The sequence below is a fragment of the Rissa tridactyla genome, chromosome 1, assembly GCF_028500815.1.
Source record: "Rissa tridactyla isolate bRisTri1 chromosome 1, bRisTri1.patW.cur.20221130, whole genome shotgun sequence".
Classification (NCBI taxonomy): domain Eukaryota; kingdom Metazoa; phylum Chordata; class Aves; order Charadriiformes; family Laridae; genus Rissa; species Rissa tridactyla.
The window spans coordinates 120997730-121021046 of record NC_071466.1 but is presented as its reverse complement, the minus strand read 5'-3'; the positions used below and the strand labels follow the sequence as shown (position 1 = coordinate 121021046).

General features: G+C 37.6%; 1 protein-coding gene across 3 annotated transcripts in view; it reads left to right on the top strand.

Moving 5' to 3' along the window:
* The window catches only part of EPHA3 (EPH receptor A3), a 231365-nt gene that overhangs the window by 57865 nt on the left and 150183 nt on the right, over window positions 1–23317 (top strand). For all 3 annotated transcript variants that reach the window (XM_054185699.1, XM_054185695.1, XM_054185708.1), the window contains one exon: window positions 19167–19827. In XM_054185699.1, coding sequence (XP_054041674.1) covers window positions 19167–19827 — 661 coding nt within the window. The remainder of the gene's footprint in view (window positions 1–19166; window positions 19828–23317) is intronic.

The following is a 23317-nucleotide window of genomic DNA, read 5'->3' as shown; positions in this document are numbered from 1 at the left end:
ATTTAAAATTAGCTGACCAGAATATTCCAGAATGGTTAGTGCATAAATTATAAAACAGCTGGGCATAAAGTTTGTATTTAGTATCACCTGCGTAAAATACTTCCATGAATTCAAAAATATGTTGTGGATTTTTTTTAGTTTTAAATCCTGCCTTATTTTTTTTAATATGAATTTTTTTTTTTTCCCTGACAAAATGAAATGGAGATAAACAGATTTATATTTTGGGGCTGTTTTGGGAGGCAAATTACTATTTTTATGACATTCACCTCTCTGACTTGACGTTCTGGTATATGAAGTATAGGTTTTTGTGCCATCAAAGATAATGTGTATATTTAACACTTTTTTTTTTTTTAACCTAACTCCTTTGGTTTTGGATATTGTACCACAGAGATTTATCTGTAATAATTTTGTTCATTATATTCTCAAAAATGGAATTCTGCATGTTATGGTTATTAGCTTCCTACGTTCTCCATCTCATTTTCTGCTGTTGTAAGCTGTAAGTGGCATATGGGGTTCAAGCTGTAGTTCTCATTTCCCAAAACATTGCCAATTAGGATGTTGGCTCTGGGACATGTGAATGTGAAACAACTATGAAATGCACTTTTGAACTTTATTGCATTATCAGTAAATCTGTATTACTAGCTGTATTTCATGGGTTATAAATCAGTAGCGATCCTGAATTTTTCCTGTTTCCTGTGGCTTGAAGCACATTCCAAATGTTTTCATGTGACAGGATTCTCACTAGGTCCCATCCGTCTTGTAAGAGAGAGTGCTGATTCCAGCAACGGCAAGGATTCTTGACAGCTCAGGTTCTCCATTAGAAATGCGTGTGCCTTAAATTTCATTCTCACAGCATGTTCAGAGGGACACTAGGAAGCAAGTGACTAAAGCCGAAGATCTGAACAGTTGCCTATATATGGTATCTTTCCTAACCAAATATATTAAAATGTAATTTTTATCTTCCGGTTTATGGTACTTCAAAGACTTGACTTACATAGAAAGTCTGTGATGGTCTTATCTCAGAGCCCTGAGAATGAGTTGTCTTTATCAGAAGCATAAATAATTTGACACAGTTCCTGGCCTTTGGGCAGGAAAAGCCCAGGGGAATGAGATAGTGTGAAGGTTAGTTTGTCTCTCATCCTTTGAGTTGTGATTCACCCATTCCTGTTGAGGTCATTGTCATGACAATATGGAAGACCATGTGGTTACTACTGCGAGGCTACCTTATTGGCAAATAGAGGGTCTCATTGTATTCTGGTTCTGCGTAAACTTTAACCTCTGAAGTCACATTTCATCAAAATAAATAAAACAGTGAAATCTTTGTCTCATTCCCCCCCCCCCCCTCTTTTCCCTACGCAGTCACAAACGCACAGAACAGAGTCAAACACACTCACATTTATCGATACTCATTCCCAGCAGGCTTTCATTCATGTTTAGTGCTGTGGTTTGTGGAAAAAAAAACCCCTCTCTCCTGTGCAGTTTGAGCAGTTTCATTTTGAGCTTGTCACAGTGTGTAATCAGTGTCTTACTGAGAGCAGTACAAGGTTAACTTTTTTTTTTTCAACCACAGGACCTAGAAGTGAGGCAATTTGAATGTTTGAATACAAAACCAGCAGTGCTGTACTATTGAATATGTTTATATCCAAGCTGGCTATGGCAAAGAAATGAAGCTTGAGTAAATAGAAGTAAGCTACAGGAATATTTTCAGCATTACAGCTAATGAGCACTGTTTAGTTTTAGAGTAAATCTCTGAACTGTGTTTAATCTCTGCAGTAAGGTATTGATAGTAATGATAATAATTAGTGTAGCATATCTCTTGAAGCACATCATTGTGCTCCACTCTACCATAGTAAGCTAAAAAATGAAATATAAGCCTCATATTTACATACAAGGACTTATGGAGGAATTTTGTTAGTAGGACCATAGGTCAGGAGTTTGTGTTCCTGCTAATGTCTGTCAACCTCCCACATAGCAGGTATACAAATATACCTATATAATAGGATTTGGATTTGAGGTTCTTTGAGAGGCTTCTCTAAAATGTGACAGTACTTGTAGTATTGCATGTATCCTATTCCCTGGAGACATTTGACTCCTCCTTGGGCTTGCAATGACCTGTGACCCAGGCCTACAGCAAAGATGCTTTGCAAGATGCAGATAATGTGGTATGAATCACTGTTTTTTTTCTATTTTTTTTTTTTGTATGTTTGTGAGCTATTTTATCTAATGAGCTTCTGTTTACCTGAGACTGACACTGATTGAAACTGAAAGCTGCCCAATTGCTATAGGACTATGGCTAACTGTTTTATTTTTCCTACATGTAAAACTGCATATTTCCATGATGTGTGTACTTTTTTGCGGTTCCCAGTGTGCACAGTTTGTCAAATAACGAACTGAGAGTTTTTAGAAAATGGTGCATCTCCAACTTACTGCTGCAGTGTAGAACTGTGAAAATTAGCTAATGCTGTTGCTCCTCAAGAGTCTTTGGTTAAAGTCCTGGTTGTTACTTCTGTTTATTTATCTCATATTAAATTAGGCATGAGTTCCTCTTTCATCCCTAGCTTGACATATGAAAAGTAATTGTTTAATAATGTTTCAGAGCCTTGAGAAATTAAGAGCAACTTAGGCAGAGGTTGAGAAGATATCTGGACTATCTCCAGAATTCCCAGTCTAATTACTTGCTTCTTGTTGAACTGAAGTGAATTTATCTTTAGAAAATATGAAATGTCAAGCTATGAGTTCCTGTATTAAACATATTTTTCAATTAAAATAACTATGGAAATGTGTGCATAGAACTAACTTTTCCTAATTGCATGGTGAGAAAATTAATTTACATAGAATTACAGTGAAAATATAGTAATTATAATTACTCTTTTGACCCAGCAGTTGACAAAAGAATAATAACCTTTTTAGAGGTATTTTTAACTTAGCCTTTTCAGCATAATGACTGTTCTCTGATTTCAACATCACATGTGTTTAATTTTCAAGACCCTATGTGATAGTTAGATTTAAAAAGTAATACCTGTACTATTTTTATTTATTGCCATTTTTGCAGTACTTTCCAAGCAAGGGATTGGAGGAAACGTTATCCTTTTCAGGTTCATCTCATAACTATTTCTGGGTTATTCCCATTAAAAGGGAAGGTATAATGGCAGAGACAGGATTTCTCAGGTTGTTTCCTTTAAGAAAAGAGTATGTGTGTTGCCTTCTACAGGAATCAAAAGGCAGTCTTAGGAGGAAAAACGTTTGGTTTTATTGATGACTTAGAGGAAGATCATAATATTAAGTACTTCACATTGTTAACATCAGAACTGCTGATTGACTTCTGTTAAACTTTTGTCACAGGTTCAGTTAGTTGATTCTGAGCTGATGAGGGAAGGTGGGGGCCATGTTAGTGTACCAGACTGAAAGCCATTCTGTGGGGGTAAGGACACCGATTCTGATTACAAGCTTTCCTCAGGGCCTGAATAAGGAGGTTGAAAGAGAAAGCTCTAGGTGTGCAGCTAGGGTAAGGGAGGCAGTGTACTATGGTCATTGCTACAGCTGAAATCTGTGGCAGGGATTTGTAGGAGGGGTAAGTCTGGACCCCAGGTGAACATCTGTATGAAAGGGAGCATCGAGGCAATGGGACGCCCATAGCTGCTTGCATCAGCTCAGTTGAAGCTGAGGCTGAAGAAGTGGCGATTAATGACTAACATTAATGTATACCGGTTTAACATTTTTCTACTGGTAATCATGACAGAACTTTGTAGTTTAAGTAACTATACTTAATAGTGCAGTTTTAAATGAAAGTGTGAAACAATGAATGAAAAGAATGACTCTTCAAGTTATTATTAAGAAATTATGCTGAAGATGGGAGCATGGAGATGTGTAAGTGTAGAATTCTGCTTAGCAGAAGAATATCCAAAAAGAGCATTACTATGTAAAAACAAAACAACCCAAATGCCTCTAAATGATGGTAATTACACTGAGCAGCCTTTTACGCAATTGACTGTGGGCTCCACCTGTCATGGAAGTTTCTTGAGTTTGCAGATTAAATTATTCTCTCGTATGAAGTTATGAAGCATTAACTATGCTTCACTCATGCAAATTAATCTTTCCCATTTCTAGATTAGTTCTCCATCTATGTTGTGCTTGGGAGTTTGAGAAGGTTTCGAGGGAATCAAGGTCTTAAGGAAGGGGAAGAGTGACAGTACTTGCTTTTTACTGTCTGCTATGCCGGATTACATCAAGTGGTGTGATCTTGAAGGTGGTTATTATGTTAGAGGCCACAGATCTTGAAGCTTTCCTCAGAATCTCTGAAGCTGTAATGCGCCCAACTCTTTGGATTTGCTGACCCTCTTGAGTTGGAGAGAAGACTACTACATTCAGTAATAATCTGCACTGTTACTCTGGCAACAATGTTGGCCTTGCCAACATCAAGTCTGCCAGAAAGCTGGAAATAGAAACACAAATCTTAGAGCATGTCTATATGGCAACTCTGTTATGTTTGCATTCTCAAGTGCATTGTACTCACCTTCCACTCAACACGGAGTTCATCTGCTTTTGAGAGATAAAGTTGTCCTGCACATGGGTAGAAGAATTGCTTGTGGAATAGGTATCACTTCTGGACTGACTGGTACTGTCTACTTGTTTTCTGGAATGATCCAGCACCTTCTGTGGAATGAATAATGAACTGCCCCCCACTCCAGAAACCTTTGTGGTACCCTGTCTCCCTACCCCAGCACACTGCCCTTGCCAATTTCTCGTTATTCATGGTCTGTGGAAAATACTGGCTGAAGGCTCCGTTGGTCTCAGAGCAGCTGGCATAATGATGCCTGGTGTTTTTTTCTGTTCAGTTTTGCACTTAGAAAACAAGCAAATATTGTTTGGATTAAAGAAAAAAGACATCTATGTAAAATTTGCTCAGAACTCTGCATCCATCTTTGGTTTAATTATCTAAGAACAAATCGGATTTTCTGTTGGGAAGTACTTTTATGTGTATTTGTGTTACTTGTCCTTATGCAGTAGTACTGCCAATTATATTTATTAGCCCTAAATATTAAACAGCTGGCAGGATTCCATTGTATATAAATAAGACATTTGAGACCTGGAAGAGTGCCATTTCTAATACAGCCAGCTGGTGCTTTTTACAGTTACATTCAGCACAACACTACTGAATTTCACTGTACATTCACTGTTGTGTTAATGACAATAGGAGAACATGGGGTGGTTTGGGATTTCTGTAGGAAATGCCATTGTGTAAAAACATACTGTTTTCAAAGACTGACTGTACCACGGAAATGCTATATTATGCACCTGTTTTTTGCATTTTGATGTAAATACTTTTGTGTTTATGTGTTTTGCTGGCAAATACAAAGGAACAAACTGCAGAAGCTTTTCAAATGTGAATTTTTAAGTGTTCCTGTGCCATGAATGTTTTTCACTTTCTCTGTTGTGGTGGTGTTTTCCTCTTTAAGTAATGATTTCATGCTTAAAAATTCCTGCTTGGTGCTGCTTCTGAAACCATTTGCTAATGGTTTGGGTTTTTTTTAATGAAGGCATGATTGACTCTTTGTTAGAATCCAAATAATAACTAAAATAGTAGCAAATATATCTCCCCACTATTAATTTGTTCCCCTTTTATATATTAGAAAACTGAGGTGTAAATCTGGACAAGGGTTATCTTCAGATTTACCTAAGCAGTAAATAGTTTGGAGAACTGGCTTCCATCCAGCCTTGAATGAGTATGCAATGGTCATTTCTTTGTAAAGGTTTGCCATCAGTACTTGTCTGGCTACATCCAGAAGCAGCGCTTTAGGTGAAGCAGAGGACAATGCTGGAGGACGTGATGCTTTTTATTTGTATTATTGTTAAATATTAACAGGAGTTTATTGCTACGAGCCGTATAGCTGAAAGTGTTATGTCTAACATGAAGTGTGAAATCAGCTCTAATTGTAATTACTGAAGACCAAATTTTTCACTAGACTGCCATGTCCGCAGCCTTGGGTGTGTTCCATCTTGGATACAATTCTGCTTGCTGAAGTACCTATTTTGCTAAACAGCTGCTTATTTCTGTCTCTGAAACAGCTACGCTTAAAGGATGAACCTTACCTAGTTTGTACGGTGCTCATGGATGGAAGGTGTTTTTATGTGAGTGGTAGTTCAGTAGAGATTTCAATCATGGGGATTGTTGTGTTAAGAACTTCCCAGAAAATCTACTTAACCTGTGAGATAAATAACATTGAAACCTGTTTCCCAAGGAGACATGCAGCCTAGAGAAAAATAAAGCTGTAAATGTTTTGCTTGTCCAAGCTCTGAATGGGCATTTGAATGCTGGATTCAGATGTCTGTTAGAAAGTTAGTCAGATGTTTTCCTCATTGTAGTGACCTTTTTACCTCACTGTGATTTAGAGGATTTTGCTTGGAAAGGGTGAGAATCAGCTGTCCTTACAAGTTTGATGATGACGTCCTCAGCTGTCTAGCAATTAGAGATGGGGAAAAAAAGATGGCTTTACTTATCTTTCTGCATTTTAGCTTAATTATTAGTCTAGTATTCCCATGATAAGGTGTGCACTCTTGCTTTCTCAAATATTGTGTGTTTATGTGTGCTTAGTACCTATAATACAGCTGCACTTTTTTTTTTTAACTGTATTTATTATGTTATTTTACTTCCCTGATGAAGATTCTTTAAAAACTAAGAGACATGAGTGCATCCAACCCTCTTGGCATTTTTGTTTACCAGTTGAGAGAAGAAGGTCAAGATTTATGTTAAATTATGTACATATTTCTTATGGCTTGGTGGAATGAGGTTTATTTACTTTGAAAGATACTCAGATCATTGTGGTAATATATATTGTGCTGTAGGTAGTAGAGGATAATGCAGTTTTAACAGGTAGACAGAGGAGGTTCTCACCCTTTCCACCTTCTTTATTTTTAAAAGTATTTTTTTAAGGTCTTATATTTCTGACAAACTATGATTCTACGGTCACATCATGGGACACAGTTTCTCTCCAGTCCCCTGTCAGGTCACATGCAAGGAACAATGTGTTGTTGTCAGGAGTAGAAGGGTGGGTTTGCCTTTTTTGTTTAGTTGGTTGTTTTTATTTGTTTGGTTTTTTTTAAAAAAAAAAAAACAACATGAAAAATGTTGTTTTTCTTTTCCTGAATTTCACTATTCTGGCTTTGCTTGTAGTGAAAGAAAAAAAGGTGGAAAAAACCCCAAAACATGCAACAGGTTAGAGTTTTCCATTAGACCTGGTTGTTTTGGATAATTTGGGGTAAATTTGGAGCTGTGTGTTGTATGGCAAAATGCTATATCTCATTTTTTTTTTTGGCCAAATTTAATATCTGGATACTCTCAATGAGTTTCTCATTTTACCTGAGCTCTCATCAGACAAGAAATTAAGACTCTGTTTTGGTCTTAATTCTGAAACTGCTTTGCTTAGTTACGAAGAAACCCCAAATTTTAGCTTGCTGAGGGGAGACCTTATTGCTCTCTACAACTACCTGAGAGGAGATTATAGAGAGATGGGGGTCACTCTCTTCTCACAAGTAACAGGTGATAGGACAAGAGGAAACAGCCTCAAGTTGTGCCAGGGGAGGTTTAGACTGGATATTAGGAACACTTTTTACATTGAAAGGGTTATTAAGCATTGGAACAGGCTGCCCAGGGAAGTGCTTGAATCCCCATCCCTGGAGGTTTTTAAAAGACGGGTAGACATAGTGCTTAGAGATATGGTTTAGTGATGGTTTTTGTCAGAGTTGTGTTGATGGTTGGACTAGATGATCTGAAAGGTCCCTTCCAACCTAGGGGATTCTATGACAGGAACAAAATCTCCTGAATACAATGATATGCTGTCAGGTGTGTTTCATCTGCTCGCACAAATGTGAAGACTTCAGTGGATAACTGGATAGAGAGGGAGAAGAACAGCGGTAATACTAGATGGATCTTAGATTGAATAGTGTTGCATGTAATTTTGTACCAGTATATCCTCCTTTCATCCTTAAATTCTCTCTAATATGCTTATTTTCTATCACAGTAGAGTTTTTTCATGTAACAGTTATGACTGGCTGATTTAAAATCAAAGACTAGTAAAACAGCATTAAAAGAAAGTGTATCAAAGTCTGTGTTTAGATGATTTACACAATGGTAATGATAATTTCACTGTGTGTATAACTTAGTTGGAAAACTCTTGCAGTGCAAGTTCCTCTTCTTTCATTTGCAACTTAGAAAAAACTAGAAATAAAAACTGGGGAGAGACCCAGTACCAGCAGGTAACTTAATTGACTTTTAAAAGCTAAATATAGAAGAAAATTACAGTGGTACTTCCTAAATTTATTAAACTCCCAAATCAGATCATTTTCTGTCCTCTGATCTAAGCTGATTGGTATTTGAGCCTTGCATCAGCGCCTTCGCCGATGTTATGAGTAAAATGTTTTCATATTGATGAGCTGATCTGGAATGCTTTCTTCTATGATATGGTCATTACAGGGGTTTTGTTAGTAGCAAGCTTTCAGAGCTCTTTTATACTGTTACTACTTTGTTAAACTTTTATACAGTATATATGGGAAGGTTCTACTTCTCATTTAGATTTGAATTATTTTATTCTTAGTTTTAAGCTGTCCTAAAATGTGTGCTAATTTTTGTTGGCTATTTGATTTCCTCACTCCTCCTCAGAATTTTGGCAGCTCTTTATAGAAGTATCTCCTTGAATACATTTTCACTTCCAAGTAACTGAAAAAGTCCTTTTTCTCTCTGTATTGGCTATGACGTTGAGTACAGTACGCTAGAATCATGTTCAACATATGTGAAAGCTTGATTCTCTTACTGATCTGAATTTGGACATATTTAACATTACGGTAAAAAAGTCTAACAGAAGATCTAAGTGCTAAAACAAAGGAGGCATCAAAGTTATTCATCTTGTCTTAAATCCTGCAACCTGTTTCCCAAGTGTGTGCTTCAGCAGAATACAAATGTTTGAAATATTGGACAGTGAGCAACAGAGAAAGTAAGTGTTAGACTGAAACACATATGTATGTTTAATTTTGACATAATTCCCTGTTAGCATACTGAAAAATTTTTTAGGTCAAGCTGTCTCATGCAAAGTTCTTTTTTTTTTTTTTTTTTTTTTTTTTTAAAAAAAAACACAACACGATACAAATGTTATTTAGGTGTGTGATGGATATTCCCATGTCTGAAACTTTCAATTTTAGCCTGCTATGTTGCCATGGTATAAAGTATGTCAGATGTTTCATATTTAACATGAATTACATTTTCAGTCAATTAAGGTGACAAGCACAAAGTTGTCAGAAAATGACTTGTAGGTCTTTTCGGTTCTTTTGTAAAGATACAAATGTCTGTGATGGTGATGGTTTGTCTTTTTTGCTGTGGTGTCCCCCCGCCCAATGTTATCTCTTCAGTTTTTAGTCCTTTCTGAAAGTCCTGCTTATCACAAGGCATCTTCGTTAGGAGATGGGGTTTTATTTCAACTTTTCAACTCAGGCTATGCTCATGCTTTTATTAAACATAATGACAAATGTCCCTTGAGAGTAAAATCAAGGATTCTTAGGCAAGTGTCAGATATACACCAAAAAGCAAATGGAAGATTTATATCGGTGAGGATTAATTTCCCACACTTAAGTTAAATCGGAGACACCATTGTGTAACGTTGAAGGATGCTTAACTATTACAGAAACAAATATACAATATAATGTGATGTAATATCAACTTGACAAGGATGTCGTTGGAACTGAATTTCTTTGGTTAAGAATGTTTGTTGGTAGTACTTCCATTTTCCAAAATATGAAGGTGAACTTAATGTTTATACATTTCTGGCACAGAGAAATATAATTCTGGAAAAAATGAGGGGAAAAAGAAGTCAAATACTTTTTAGTAGAAGTCGATGTCTTATTTCCAATGGAATGAACTTTTCACCAGGAGTGTCTACTTTTAAGCTTGTACTCAGGACTTCTACTGAACTGCAAGCTGTAATTTTTTTCCTTTCGTTAAAAAATTATTAATTTCAAATAAAATTACTCACTGAGGAAAATACTAATTCTAAATGTTATTAGTATAAAATAGAGTGATATCTCAAATGCCTGCTGACTGATGATCTCAGTTCTTGTAGGAGTTGAATGTGTATTATGCAGCTTTAGAATATTTCAGCATTTTTCCAAGTGCTACACGAAACTCTCATATGCCTAACTTTGAGAACATTTTGACCATTTTGATTTTCTGCTTGTAAATATATATTTTTTTTCTATTAAAACCTTAATAGAAATTCATACTGTCTGTGCTAATCTTAGCAGTTTTAAGTACTATGCTTGGCCTGCATGTAAAGGCATTGCCTTCTTTTTAGCATAATCTCTGGAGAAAATGGAAACTACACAGACATGTATGAACTGAAGTGTGTGTACATACCAGGGTAAGGAAGATCCCATTTAATAGTTTTTGAACTGAGAGTTTCACAGTTTTTAGCAGTTTCACAGAGGAGCAGAGGTCTTCAAAGGCTTAAGTCCTTACAAGACTTATGAAAATAAGCAATAGGAGGAGACAGAGGAAGAAGGGGAAAGACAGAGAGGGCATTAAAGCCCCCAGTGAGAGAGACTTTTTTGCACTCACCTTTTATTAGACATCAGTGTCCATGTTGGAGACCAAGCATGAGACACAGATTTGTAGGAAACTAGGCTTCATTAATTCTGTTGCTCATGGCATGGTTTGTTTGTTTACCTCTTTTTATTGTGATTGCCTGGCAACCAAGGGAGAGGGGGGAAAAAAGCGCAAAGATTATTAGCCAGTTGGTACTCTGTCAGTGAAATGTTGAAAAGTTGCATGGACTGACTATCTGAAATGTGAGATTCCTATCATAATGATCGTTTTGTTTGGGAAGGGAATTGCTTGAATAAATAGCAGAAGGCAAAAAGTGTGCATACATGGGCATGCATACTTTTCTGTCATTGCTCAGTAAGGCGTAATAAAGGTAATTTTTTTTGCTAGCTGAAAAACTGTACTGAATACTAAGAACCAGTAGAGTAAAGCAGGGTCAGTTTTCAGTGTTAGAACAAAAAGTGTTTTTCAGGTAGAATTTGAATGGTGGTTCTGTGGAGGCAAATAGTGAAAAACGATTAAACTGACAAAAGAAGATATTTTTAAATTAGTTTAGAAAAAAGCAATTATTCAACTGCTCAGCAAGAGTGGTGCATCCTAGCACATGAAGATGGTTTTGCGAGGTTTCAAAGTAATTTCACTCAGTCACTGTTTTTCTTCTGATGTGTCCTCACTGTATTCCCAGTCTGTGTTCCAGCATGCACAGTGTTTATGTAGTTTAACTTATGTCCCATCTAGCCACTATTAAAATTATTAATTTACATTAAAAGACGGTTGGACATTACCTGAAACGGTGCTCATACCAAAGATGTCCCTGCTTACTGCAGGAGGGTTGGACTAGATGACCTCTAAAGGTCCCTTCCAGCCCAACACATTCTATGATTCTAAATCATACCAAATACATCATTATACCGAATTTCTTAATGGAAAATAAAATTGTGAATAAATATTGTTAGGCTATTGCCTGAGATTGCCAGTTGAGTCTTGGGAAGTTTGCTGCCTGGGTTCCACTGGGGCCTTGAAAAATTATCAAACTCCATTTTTAGTGGGAATTTTATAGTTTAGTCTTTTAGTATAGTCTTTAGGAGTTTTATATTAATGTGACACTAAAAGATAAAATTTACTTTATTGGAATCATGCAGTTGCAGATGTGTTGTGTGGTAAATCACAAAATAGCCTTCAATTTCTTAATGTAAACTTAAGATTTTTGATATGAAGGATAAAAAATCACAAAAACTGAAGTATGCCACAGGAACGTTGAAAGAATTGAGGAGATCACTCATGTCCTAGATTCCCACATAGAGGGGGAACTATTTAGTGAGACTGCTCATGGCATCGTAGGAAATGGCCTACATTCACTTCTGTACATTCCCTTTTGTAAAGAAAATGGAAGAAAAAAGACAAAGTTAGAAGTCCAGCACGCTTGGCTGTGTCTGTTCTGGAAAAGAAAATCCTTTCTGTCCCAACTTTGCCAGTCCATATAATCGGAGCATATGAGTTAAACCCTTTTGCTGGGGATCTCAGAGATTTTTCTATACCACTGAAAGCGCTCTCTTGTTTCCTGCCATCAGCAGTATCCAAAGAAGGCTTAAAAAAATGAAAAGCAAACAAAAGAACACTTTCTAAAAGCCAAATTACATGCTGGGGAGGGAGTGGTGCTATGGCCCTTCTCCTGGATATGTTTCAAAAGTGTTGAAGGTGCCTGAAGGTGTTAGAGTAATATGACCTAAGTACTGTGTAATAATGTGAATTCAGAAATGGTGGTCACACCTCTGCTTCTTCCCTGTTGACAAGAGCAACAAATCTAGCACCCAAAGCCTCATATCACAGCCTCAGATTTCCAGTTCCACAATCATGCTGTCATAAAATCCCTGACATAATTTTATAAATCTCTTTCTTAAAAAAAATTGGATTTACCATCCCTATTGTACTGCTTGGAAGATGGTCGTTTTGCTTCATTCCTCCACTATTTAGAAACCGGCTACTAATTTCCAGTATAAACATAGCCGGGACTGATAAATATCCATTTGTTCTGCAGCTGTACGGTACTGAAAGGAAGAAAGGTGTCCCAGTTGGGACACCTTTGAAGCGTACTGCCCCATGGACTAGATTTACCCAAGTAATTGCATGTGAGAATTGGATTTGGGTCCCACCATTGTTGATTAATACAGTATAAATACAGATTTTTCATACAGTTGTTCTGTCAGCATCTCAACAGATTTTCTTTAAGTTCTCAGCCTAACTCCCACCATTGCCCTTCCTGCTTAATAGAAGTTGGGTGGAATGGAATACTTCACAGTGCCAGTTCCTTCCTTCATGGCTCAGGTAACCTTCTCTAGGTCTTTCCTAACTTCTGGGAAAGTGCCTGTGCCCATATTCTCTGCAGTATTTCTCAGCTGTCACTGCTGTGTAGTTTTTCCGTCTCTTTGTGACAGCTTCTCCTTCATCTTTCTACGTATTGTTCTGATACCTTCTGGCTTATCTTTTCCATCTATCTGGAGGATGAAAACCTAAACTGTTCATACTTTCTCTTAGTAAAGCCTCAACAGGATGAAATTTTGTATGGGAAAATGCAGTATTCTCAGAAATAGATTATTTTTTTTTTTTGAGTTTCACGTGGGCTTCCATGGTAACTAAGTTTGAGAGGCCACACTTTCTTTCTGGATGCTTTCTTGTTGCCTGCATTACATTTTTGTTCCTGCAGAAATACTAGTGGTTGCATGGTTGCATGAGAGTTGATTCAATAGAAATTAGCCCCCCACCCCATTCTACATTTCCATGGGATGGGAGTAGGTCTGGGAAGCTGATGGTGGGAAGAAGGTAAACTGAGACTACAACAGACTGGACTCAATGCATGAGGTGAAAAGAAGCATGCCCCTTTCTGTCATCTGGTTGCACTGTATAGAGTAAATGTCTGCCTTACATCTGAAGTTTTCTTTCAGTATGTCTCATATCTCTTTTGTGTTATTCTCTTTGCGTTACTCATTGTCTCATTTCCATTTTGGCTGATTTCCTCTTAATGATATTTCAGTATCCTATTATTTATTATAGCTAGCTGCCTTTTGACCTGTTCAAGCCCTAGCTATCCAGGTTCCTGCTTACTTACAATGCTGTCCTTTTCTTTCTGTACCCTAAGACACAAAGGCTCCTTTTAATTATAACATAGTCACTCTGGACTCTTTATTTTAGCTGATTTACCCCCTACTTCCAAGCAGATCAGAATTTTCCTTGTGTTTAAAATACCTTAGATACTTTTTGCTTCTAATTCTTTCATCTCTCTGCGTCTCTTCTGTTTCCTACAGTAAGGACGCCTTTTCTGTAGCTTTTGTGGTAAGGAAGATCTAGGTCTTCTATTATAAGGAATATCTTAGGTTTTTTTCCAGTCTGCTTTTCTCTAAGATTGGAAAATAACCTTTATCCCCTACTTATTACTGTTTAGTTATCTCTTCTTTTACTTTTAAACTCCTACCTTGTTGTTCTGTTATTGCAGCTAGCTGTTCGGGAATATAGGTCAGAATGATGCCTGTACAAAGTAAAACTGCACTGAATATTGTGATACTGGATAGGCTATGTCGCGGCGCCGCACAGGAGGTTTGCTTCGTATTGCCGCTTCGCCTCTTAATAGCCAGCATGTTTTTGTGACAATACCTCTCTATAAAGCTAAAGTATACATTCTCAACTGCTAAAGGTTTGTTTGCTTATTGATTTTTATCTTCTATATAATGATAATAGATTTTTAGTGCTGAAAAGAAATGCTGTGAGAGGCACAGTCTTGTTTGGGTAGTATCTGATACTTTGTTCTAAAAGCACCAGAGCTTTTAGAACAAAGTGCAGCATAAGAGGAAGGTGGTGTTACAGGAGCAGCATTGGGAAAAGAATAAGAGATGCTAAACCAACGTGATTTTGCATTAAAAAGGACATGTGTATTCTCCTCTTGATCTGAAGTGGGCATGAGTTTAGCATTTTGCAGCAGTAAAACAATATGGAACTTTTTGATTATGTGTGTTCAGAACAGGTTTGTGCTGAGAGGTCCTTACAAATGATACCTCAAAAGACCTTGACGGGCTTGAGAGTTGGGCCTGTGCAAACCTCATGAAGTTCAACAAGGCCAAGTGCAATGTCCTGCACGTGGGTTGGGGCGGTCCCAAGCACAAATACGGGCTGGGCCAAGAATGGACTGAGAGCAGCCCTGAGGAGAAGGACTTGGTGTGGGTTGATGAGAAGCTCAACGTGAGCCAGCAATGTGCGCTCACAGCCCAGAAAGCCAACCGCATCCTGGGCTGCACCAAAAGAAGCGTGGCCAGCAGGTTGAGGGAGGTGATTCTGCCCCTCTACTCCGCTCTGGTGAGACCCCACCTGGAGTATTGTGTCCAGCTCTGGGGCCCCCAACATAAGAAGGATATGGACCTGTTGGAGCAAGTCCAGAGGGGGCCAATGAAGATGATCAGAGCACCTCTCCTAGGAAGACAGGCTGAGACAGTAGGGGTTATTCAACCTGGAGAAGAGAAGGCTCCAGGGAGAGACCTTATAGCAGCCTTCCAGTACCTAAAGGGGGCCCACAAGAAAGATAGGGAAGGACTCTCTTATCAGGGAGTGTAGTGGTAGGACAAGGGATAGCAGTTTTAAACTGAGAGAGATACAGATTTAGGGTAGATATTAGGAAGAAACTCTTTATTGTAAGGGTGGTGAGGCACTGGAATGGGTTTCCCAGAGAAGCTGTGGATGCCCCATCCCTGGAAGCGTTCAAGGCCAGGCTGGATGGGGCTTTGAGCAGCCTGGTCTAGTGGGAGGTGTCCTTGCCCATGGCAGGGGGGTTGGAACTAGATGATATTTAAGGTCCCTTCCAACTCTATTCCATCCCTGGAATAAGAATATCTCTCTCTCTTGGTTTGTTGCTTTTGTTTGTTTGTTTGTTTAGTTGGTTGGTTTGTGGTTTTGTTTGTTTTTTTTTTTTCTCCCCCTAAAGAAGGTAATCTTGTAACTACTGTAACTTTACAGAGCAAGTTGAACACATGAATTACAAGTACAGAAATAAAACAACTACAAACATAGGTGTTTGAGAAACCCCAATAGAAAAAACTCATGGGTCACAAAAGGGAAATTGTCTTGATGTTCTTGATAATTGGTTTAGAATTAAGATCACTTGAGTATGGCAATATGATAGCTTACTAGGAAAAATTGCAGTGTATGAGCAATGCAAACATACTGCTTATTTTTTATTTTTATCATAATAATTATTGAAGTCACAAATCGACTTGAATCTTGTACATGTTCTGATTTAGACACTCTTCCTGTGGTTTCAGTGACTTATTTCACCTTAACTGTTTCTAATGCAATAGCTGCAATCCCCCATAGTTTTGTAACAGTTAAAGTATTTTTGTCAAGTCAGCACCCAGTGTGAAATTGGTGCTTCCATTCAGCAATGCTTCAGCGTTAAATGATAGATTTAAATTTTGTTGTTTATGTAAGAGGACTGACATGGACTACAGTTGTTTCGAAGCAATTTGGTCTTCATTGCAAATTAATGAAATGATAACTGCACATTGCAACTTCTAGGTGAAGAACATAGTAGTGGTGCCACCTTTATTGTGCATTTATACATCTGCATTTAACTGTCTGTGTAAGCATGTTGGACAAGAAACGTCTGAAAAAAAATTGCAATGAGATTTGTTCAGAAAAATAACATCTGCTGTAGAGACGTTTTAAATTCTGCAAGTTCCTGGTTTTGTTTCTGTCTCCCACTGGACATGTAAAATATGTTGAACTGATTAGAAATTATATGGAAGAGATAATAAGAATTTCACTTAGGAGTCAATGTGAGCTTCTTCAAATGTCCATAAAATTATGTTTCATTATATAATCTTATCTAGTTTCATCCAGTTGTTGTAACTGAATTTTTATGTGTCCAGGTAAGACCTGTAGTTAAAAGGTACATCCAGCTTCATGGGAGGCAATTATGGTATCTGAATGTTTTTTTGCCACAGGATTAGATTATTGGTTCAGGGGCTGTATTTGTACAAGGACATCTGTTAGAGGAGGGTCCTCCACTCAGTTTTGGGAACTTGGCAAAGGCTGTGAGACAGGGTTCAGCTGCTTCTTATGCAGGCAAGAGCTTGTCCTTGTATGATGGGCTGCCATGTGGCACCCAACTCCCAAATGGCCATAAGCTCCAGTGTAGTAACTTTGACTCAGAAAGTCCCTGTACTGCTAGCTCGCTTTGACGACGTAGCATGTTATGGCTTGCCGCAGCATTTCAGCTGCTGAATGCACATCCAAGACTGTGTTTTTAACTCTGTTGAACTAGTCAGGAAGAGATAAAACTTGTGTATAGTCAGATCTGTAAAGTGAACTAAAATAAACTTTGTTTCAATTAAAGGAAGAGTATTTATACTGCGTTTATCTACTGGTTTAATAACATTATTTAAAATCACATCTTCAGTGATGCGTGGACAATTTCATTGTGCAGACCAGCCCTTAGTCATAGCAAACTTCCTTAAGTCAGTGAGTTGGGACTGAGAACTCTCAGATGTTACTCTGGTATGGCCGCTTTTTTTCCCCTTTCTTTCTTTCATTGTGTGTGTGTGATGCATGTCTTGTAAAATCAGGAAAATGTAAAGACAGTTAACACTTATACTTCGGTTTCTGTGTTGGTAGAGCGGGTGTAGTACCTTCCTAATGTTTGCTCTGCAGTACACTAGGATCCTTCAACAAAAGGTGCTTATGTACAGTTAATAATTGTTAGACTGAGATCTTAAATGTAGCAGAGATGTGACTTGATTTTTGAGGGAAGATGTTTTGCTGGTTGGAGTTCTTATTTGTCATCATCCCCCAAGAGTGGCAGTGATTTCTCCCAACGTACTTAATTCTGTCTACTTCACATCTCCAGTTTTTGTACCATGCAGCAGCTCTTTTTGAAGCTCTGCTGCTCCCCAGCTGCACTGCATCTGGTTGTGTGGGGCAGCATTTGTGTGTTTTGCAGAGGGTGTGGGTGACAGTGAAGCAGAGACTTCTGTAGCTGCCGTGCTACCATGTGCTCTCTTAGTATGTGCGTCATTGTCATGATAGGAGTTTACCTCTTTTATTTGTGTAATTAAAGTTTGAAGCATAGAACAGAAGATGGTAAGGCTCAGGGGGATCTTACCAGTGTGTGTAAATGCCTGATGGCAGGATATAGAGAACATGAAGCCAGACTCTTGTCTCTGGTGCCCAGTGAAAGACCAAGAGTCAATGGATACAAACGGAAATACAGGGAATTGCATTTAAACATAAGGACAGACCTTTTTACTCTGAGTACAATCAAACACTGGTACGGGCTGCCCAGAGGGGCTGTTAAGTCTGCATTCATGGAAAAATTCAAAAGCCTGGCTGGACAGGATCTTGAGCAACCTGCTCTGGCTGACCCTGCATGAGCAGCGGGTTGGCCTTAGAAGACCTGGAAGGGTTTTAATTCTAACACTTTAGTTTTAATTCTAGCACTTTAGTGGTAAGGCTCTTCATTTTGTATTTTAAGACTCAGAATATAGAGCAGCTGTGGTTTTCGTGTGGGTAAAAGCTGAGGAATTATGACCTTAAAAAAAAAAATAAATTAGTCCTAGTCATCCATTCAGGGAGAAAGCAGAGAAAGATGCATCTTAAGTCACTTAGTTGTGTATGGTAAATGACTAACAGTAATTATTTACTTCAAGTACCCCTGTAGGATTTCTTTTTTCCTATAATTGTTAAATAATCCTCTCTGCTAAGTGTGACTTCAGAAATCAGGTAGTACTGGTACCTGAATAATTCACAAATAGGAAACCCACTCCTTCCCTGTCTGGGTCAAGTAAGTTTGTCAGCTGATGACTGATGTAAAAACAAATGATCACTATGTATTCTCCAAAAAACGTTTTAGCATCATAGCCTATATAGTTCTGTAGGAGAATTCAGTAATCAACATACTTATCGTAAGTTGGCGGTAATTTTTAATAATGCTGAAAACTGGGCTAAGGTTGACTGTTTGTCCGGAGGACGTGTATCCCAAGCAAAATCAATTGTCATGCTTTGAATAAATTTAAAACCGTAACATTTTATCGTGATTATATGGAATTTCAGTGGGAGCCATTGGCTTTTGTTTGGTAAGTTTTTAAATGTTGTTTAATCTTTGAAATACCAATTGATTCTAATAGTGAAAATGTGATGTTGTCCTAGTGAAACTCTTCTGTTTGAGGTGAATGGGGTTGTAGGAAAGACTTGTTGGGATCATGATCGAAAGGACAGCACTGCATATAGTTTTAAGAAATCACAGGGTTTAAATAATGCAAAACAACTGTAGCATCCCTTTCACGCCACCTTAAAATAACTGGGTAGAAACTGACTTCTAATGGTGAATTCTGTGTTCACTTAAGATGTTTATTATATTTTTTAATAGGAAAAAAGTAAGTGCAAGTTCAGCCAGACCTTGTTGTCTATTTTAATGATGTCCAAGCAAACTGATTTTTGCTTTTTCACAGCTTTTGTTTCTAAATGTGATTTTTATTGGTATAATCATGAATCATAAAATATTTCCTTTTTCTTTTTTCTTTTTCTTTTTTTTTTTTTTCCCCAGTGGGAAGAGATTAGTGGTGTTGATGAGCATTATACTCCAATCAGAACTTACCAAGTATGCAACGTTATGGATCATAGTCAAAACAATTGGCTGCGAACAAACTGGATTCCACGCAATTCAGCTCAGAAGATATATGTGGAGCTCAAGTTTACCTTGAGGGACTGTAATAGTATCCCTCTAGTTCTGGGCACTTGCAAAGAGACCTTCAATCTGTATTATATGGAGTCTGATGATGACCATTTGGTAAAGTTCAGAGAGCATCAGTTTACAAAGATTGACACCATTGCAGCTGATGAGAGCTTCACTCAAATGGATCTTGGGGACCGAATTCTCAAGCTGAATACAGAAGTCCGCGAGGTGGGACCTGTCAGCAGGAAAGGCTTTTACTTGGCTTTTCAAGATGTAGGTGCGTGTGTTGCCTTAGTCTCGGTGCGAGTGTACTTCAAAAAGTGCCCTTTCACTGTCAAGAACCTCGCCATGTTTCCAGATACGGTACCCATGGACTCCCAGTCACTGGTGGAGGTGCGGGGTTCTTGTGTCAATCATTCCAAGGAGGAAGAGCCACCCAAGATGTATTGCAGTACAGAAGGAGAATGGCTAGTGCCCATAGGGAAGTGCTTGTGTAATGCTGGCTATGAAGAAAGAGGCTTTGCGTGCCAAGGTAACAATGCCCTCCATGTTCATAGTTCAATTACTAACAGGGGCTTCACTTTATGTCCCTACTCTGTGTATTGGATCCTGTTAATTTTCTCCAAATTCTTGGGAGAAATAAATTAGTTCATGAAATCACCATGAAAATGGGGTTTGTTTAGTCTGTGTAAATAATGTAAGTTGCTAAAAATATTTAATAAGGGTCAACAATTGATTTTTAGTTAATACAATATGTAGCAAATCTAGTCTCTCTTACCACTCTTGGACTTCCTTTCAGTAGATTATAGTTTTCTCAAATGCATTGTTTGTGTCAAAATATTTGAATTTTTTGTGTGATTTTTTTAAACTTCGTGGCTTGATGTATAATATTTGCTACTGAGCTGTGTTGATTAATTGGGATTGGTCAGAAAAAAAACAGGTAATATTGTTTCAGGTAGCATAGTTCCTAAGTGCAGATACATTTGAAAAATTAATACTTGAACTTCAAAATTTCATTTTCATGAATATTCATGTATTTAACTCAAAAGAATTTTCTCCATACTTTTGGTTTCTGCAAACTGTGGTTATGTGAATGCTCCCAAGAACAAGACTACACCAGGGATTTTGAGTTTTTACAGAAATGATCTTTTAAACATCAGAGAAATGCATATTATGTTTACCTAGTTTCAGTGTCAACCAAAGTGATGTTGGTCCACATTTTGCTTTTTACAAAAGTACGATTTGAAGGTTTTTGCTAATTGAATCTTAAACCTCTTTTCACAGAGTGCCTTAAAGGGTGCTGGCTGTGGCAAAGGGTCTTCCATTAAATAATTAACTAAAAGTTAAACAGTAATATCTAGAAATATAATGGATGGAAGGAGTAGTAGCTGAGATATGGGGGGGGTGTATGTATGTTTGTGTACGTGTGCATATGCATGCATCCATAAGAACAGAATTTTAAAGTATTCTGAACGTGGTTGAGAGAGCACCTGTTCCTTTTTCATTGGTCCTACAGCAATCTTTATGTCAAACAGGCAAGTCTGGGGAAGCTACTAGAAGCTCACCAAACCAGAACCCACCAAACCATAGCCAGGTCGTTGTGAAAACTGTTGCTCAAATTAAGGTGACTTTTTCTCAGAAATTGCCAGGGAGGTGTGGGAGGAAAGGAGTAAGAGTGCGTTTTATTTCGTTTGGTTTTGCTTTTAAGTGTATTTTGAATTGTTTTTTCCCCTCAAAATGAATAAACTGGGGAGCTGGGTCTTTTGAGTATGCTTTTTGGCTTACTCTGCATGCTTGATATTTTGAAGAACAAGTTAAACTCTTCTGTTAAGAGCTGAATCCAGAAGAGGATATTTTATTATCCAAAAATGCTTTAGAGCTCCTCCCATAGCTACACTTAAAAATGCTAAAATGTTAGCAATACCATTTAGCCACTGTATGTAGTCTTGCTTACTGTAGAGCTTGTGTATTTGTAAATGGTTGAAAGGTGTTGGTTTAGAATTTGTTACACATAAGCACAAAAAGACAATCACTCCAGAAAGTATCAGACTACAATTAAGCAAAAGTTGAGCTAAATAAAGTAAAATAAAATAAATTGTTTCTTTTAAAAACCAGTTCTCAGATATTTGGGGTAGGCAAGGCAGCTTCTATTGAGTGAGTTCACATCCATGTGTAAGTATATCTACATGATTTGGAAGGCATAAAATCAGGCCGTAGGACTACTCCCTTTTTCTTTCTTTTTCCTTCTCCCCCCCAACCTTTTTTTTTTTTTTTTTTTTCTTTTACTCCCTCACCAACTGTTGATCAAGGGAGTGATATATGATGAAACCATTAACAATAGTGACAGGTCATTCTGGTTTATTCTGGTTTAACATACAATGTTCTACTAACTTTTATGGGAAGTCATATTTATCAAATATTTTCAGTGTGTTGTGATTGAAGTGGCACTCTAAAAGCAGTCAGTAATTCAAAACCTCCCATTTGTCAGCATTGGTAACGCAGCAGGAGTTGAAAAGCTCGAAAAAAGAGTTCAGTTTTGACCTCAGGCTCAAGGCTGCTCCTGCACCTTTCCTGTTCTTTTTCTTCTCTCCTTCACTTGCTCCTTCTTTCAGGGTGTTGGGATTTTAGTTTTTTTAGGGTTTTTGTCAACAAAAGAATAGCAGAGACAGAATTGGTGTTAAAAGCATGGACTGGAATGAAGTCGTAATTTAGGAAAAAAAATGTTTCATCTGAAGTTTGAAAGAGTAATAAGTAATACAAATTCTTGTCTTCACAGTAGTTGGAAGCATTCAACAACTTACTGTCTGTCAGTATGTGATCCCTTCAGACTGTTTCTAATTTTGTTTGTTTCCATAATGCTGTTTTCAGAAACAGTATCATTTTGCATTAGCAGGAGATTATCGCTACTGATTAAAATGAAGGACCTTAATGGTATATGATCAGCCTATTTAAGTTTAATTCAGAACAGCTTTTCTTGGTACATTGAAGAATATTAAGGTGTAATGATGCCCTCAAAAAGCAGAAATTGTACCATTTTACATGACTGCTTCCTTTTCCGGGCATACCCAGGAAAAGACAACATAAGGCTCAAGCCTTTTTTTTGTTATTGGTGTATATATATACGCATATATAAACATATATGTTTTTATAACAAATTTGCCTTTAAGCTCTGAAAGGCTAAGATTGGACTGTTGTCTTTAGTTAGAATACTGGTTCTTGTCGGAAAGACTGTTGTTCTATTCTGCGTCCTACCAACTAATAAGCATTTTACACATATGATACATACCTGTCATTTAAAGAATCCAAACCGATTTTGCTGTGACCATTTTTGTCCTCATTAGTGTGTGTGTCCATGTGTAGAAATGATTTCTCAAAACCGAGTTGTATACCTCACCTTGAGGAATTCTGGTCTTTGTGGTATACTTTAGGATAACAGCTTAAGATTTAACACCTCCTCTAGCAAAGACTTTTGCACCTGTTCAGGATTTTGGAGGGAATAGGTTTGCATAAGGTAAGGTAAGATGTGTCGGGGAGCATGTTGGAAAAGCCACTCTTTCATACTTTTTTTCCCCTCCTTAGCTAATACATATGTTAACTAAATATGGTGTATATCATCTGCTGTAGACTCTTTGTTATTACATCTTTGTTAGTACTTGCATCATAGTGGTCCTGTCTGTTTAATCTTATTGTAATATTTCATCGTTGTCTTAATGTCATTTTGGCCAAACTACATCTTTATAGCATCTCCTCTCTTAGAATTACTGTGGTTTAATTTGTTTTAATTAGGAAAAAAACCAACTGTCTGGAACTGCACACTGAACATAAAGCTCTCTGATAGTCTCCATGCTATTCCCTAGTCAACAAGGATAACTCATCATCTCCATTTGTTCCCCATCAAACAGCCATAGTAGATCAGATCTGCCTTAATATTCTGACAGTGGCTAATGGCAGGTTCTTAAGGAAAAGTGTAAGAAACTGTATAAAGCAGTGCTTTAATGGCTATACCTTCCAGGTTCTGCCAA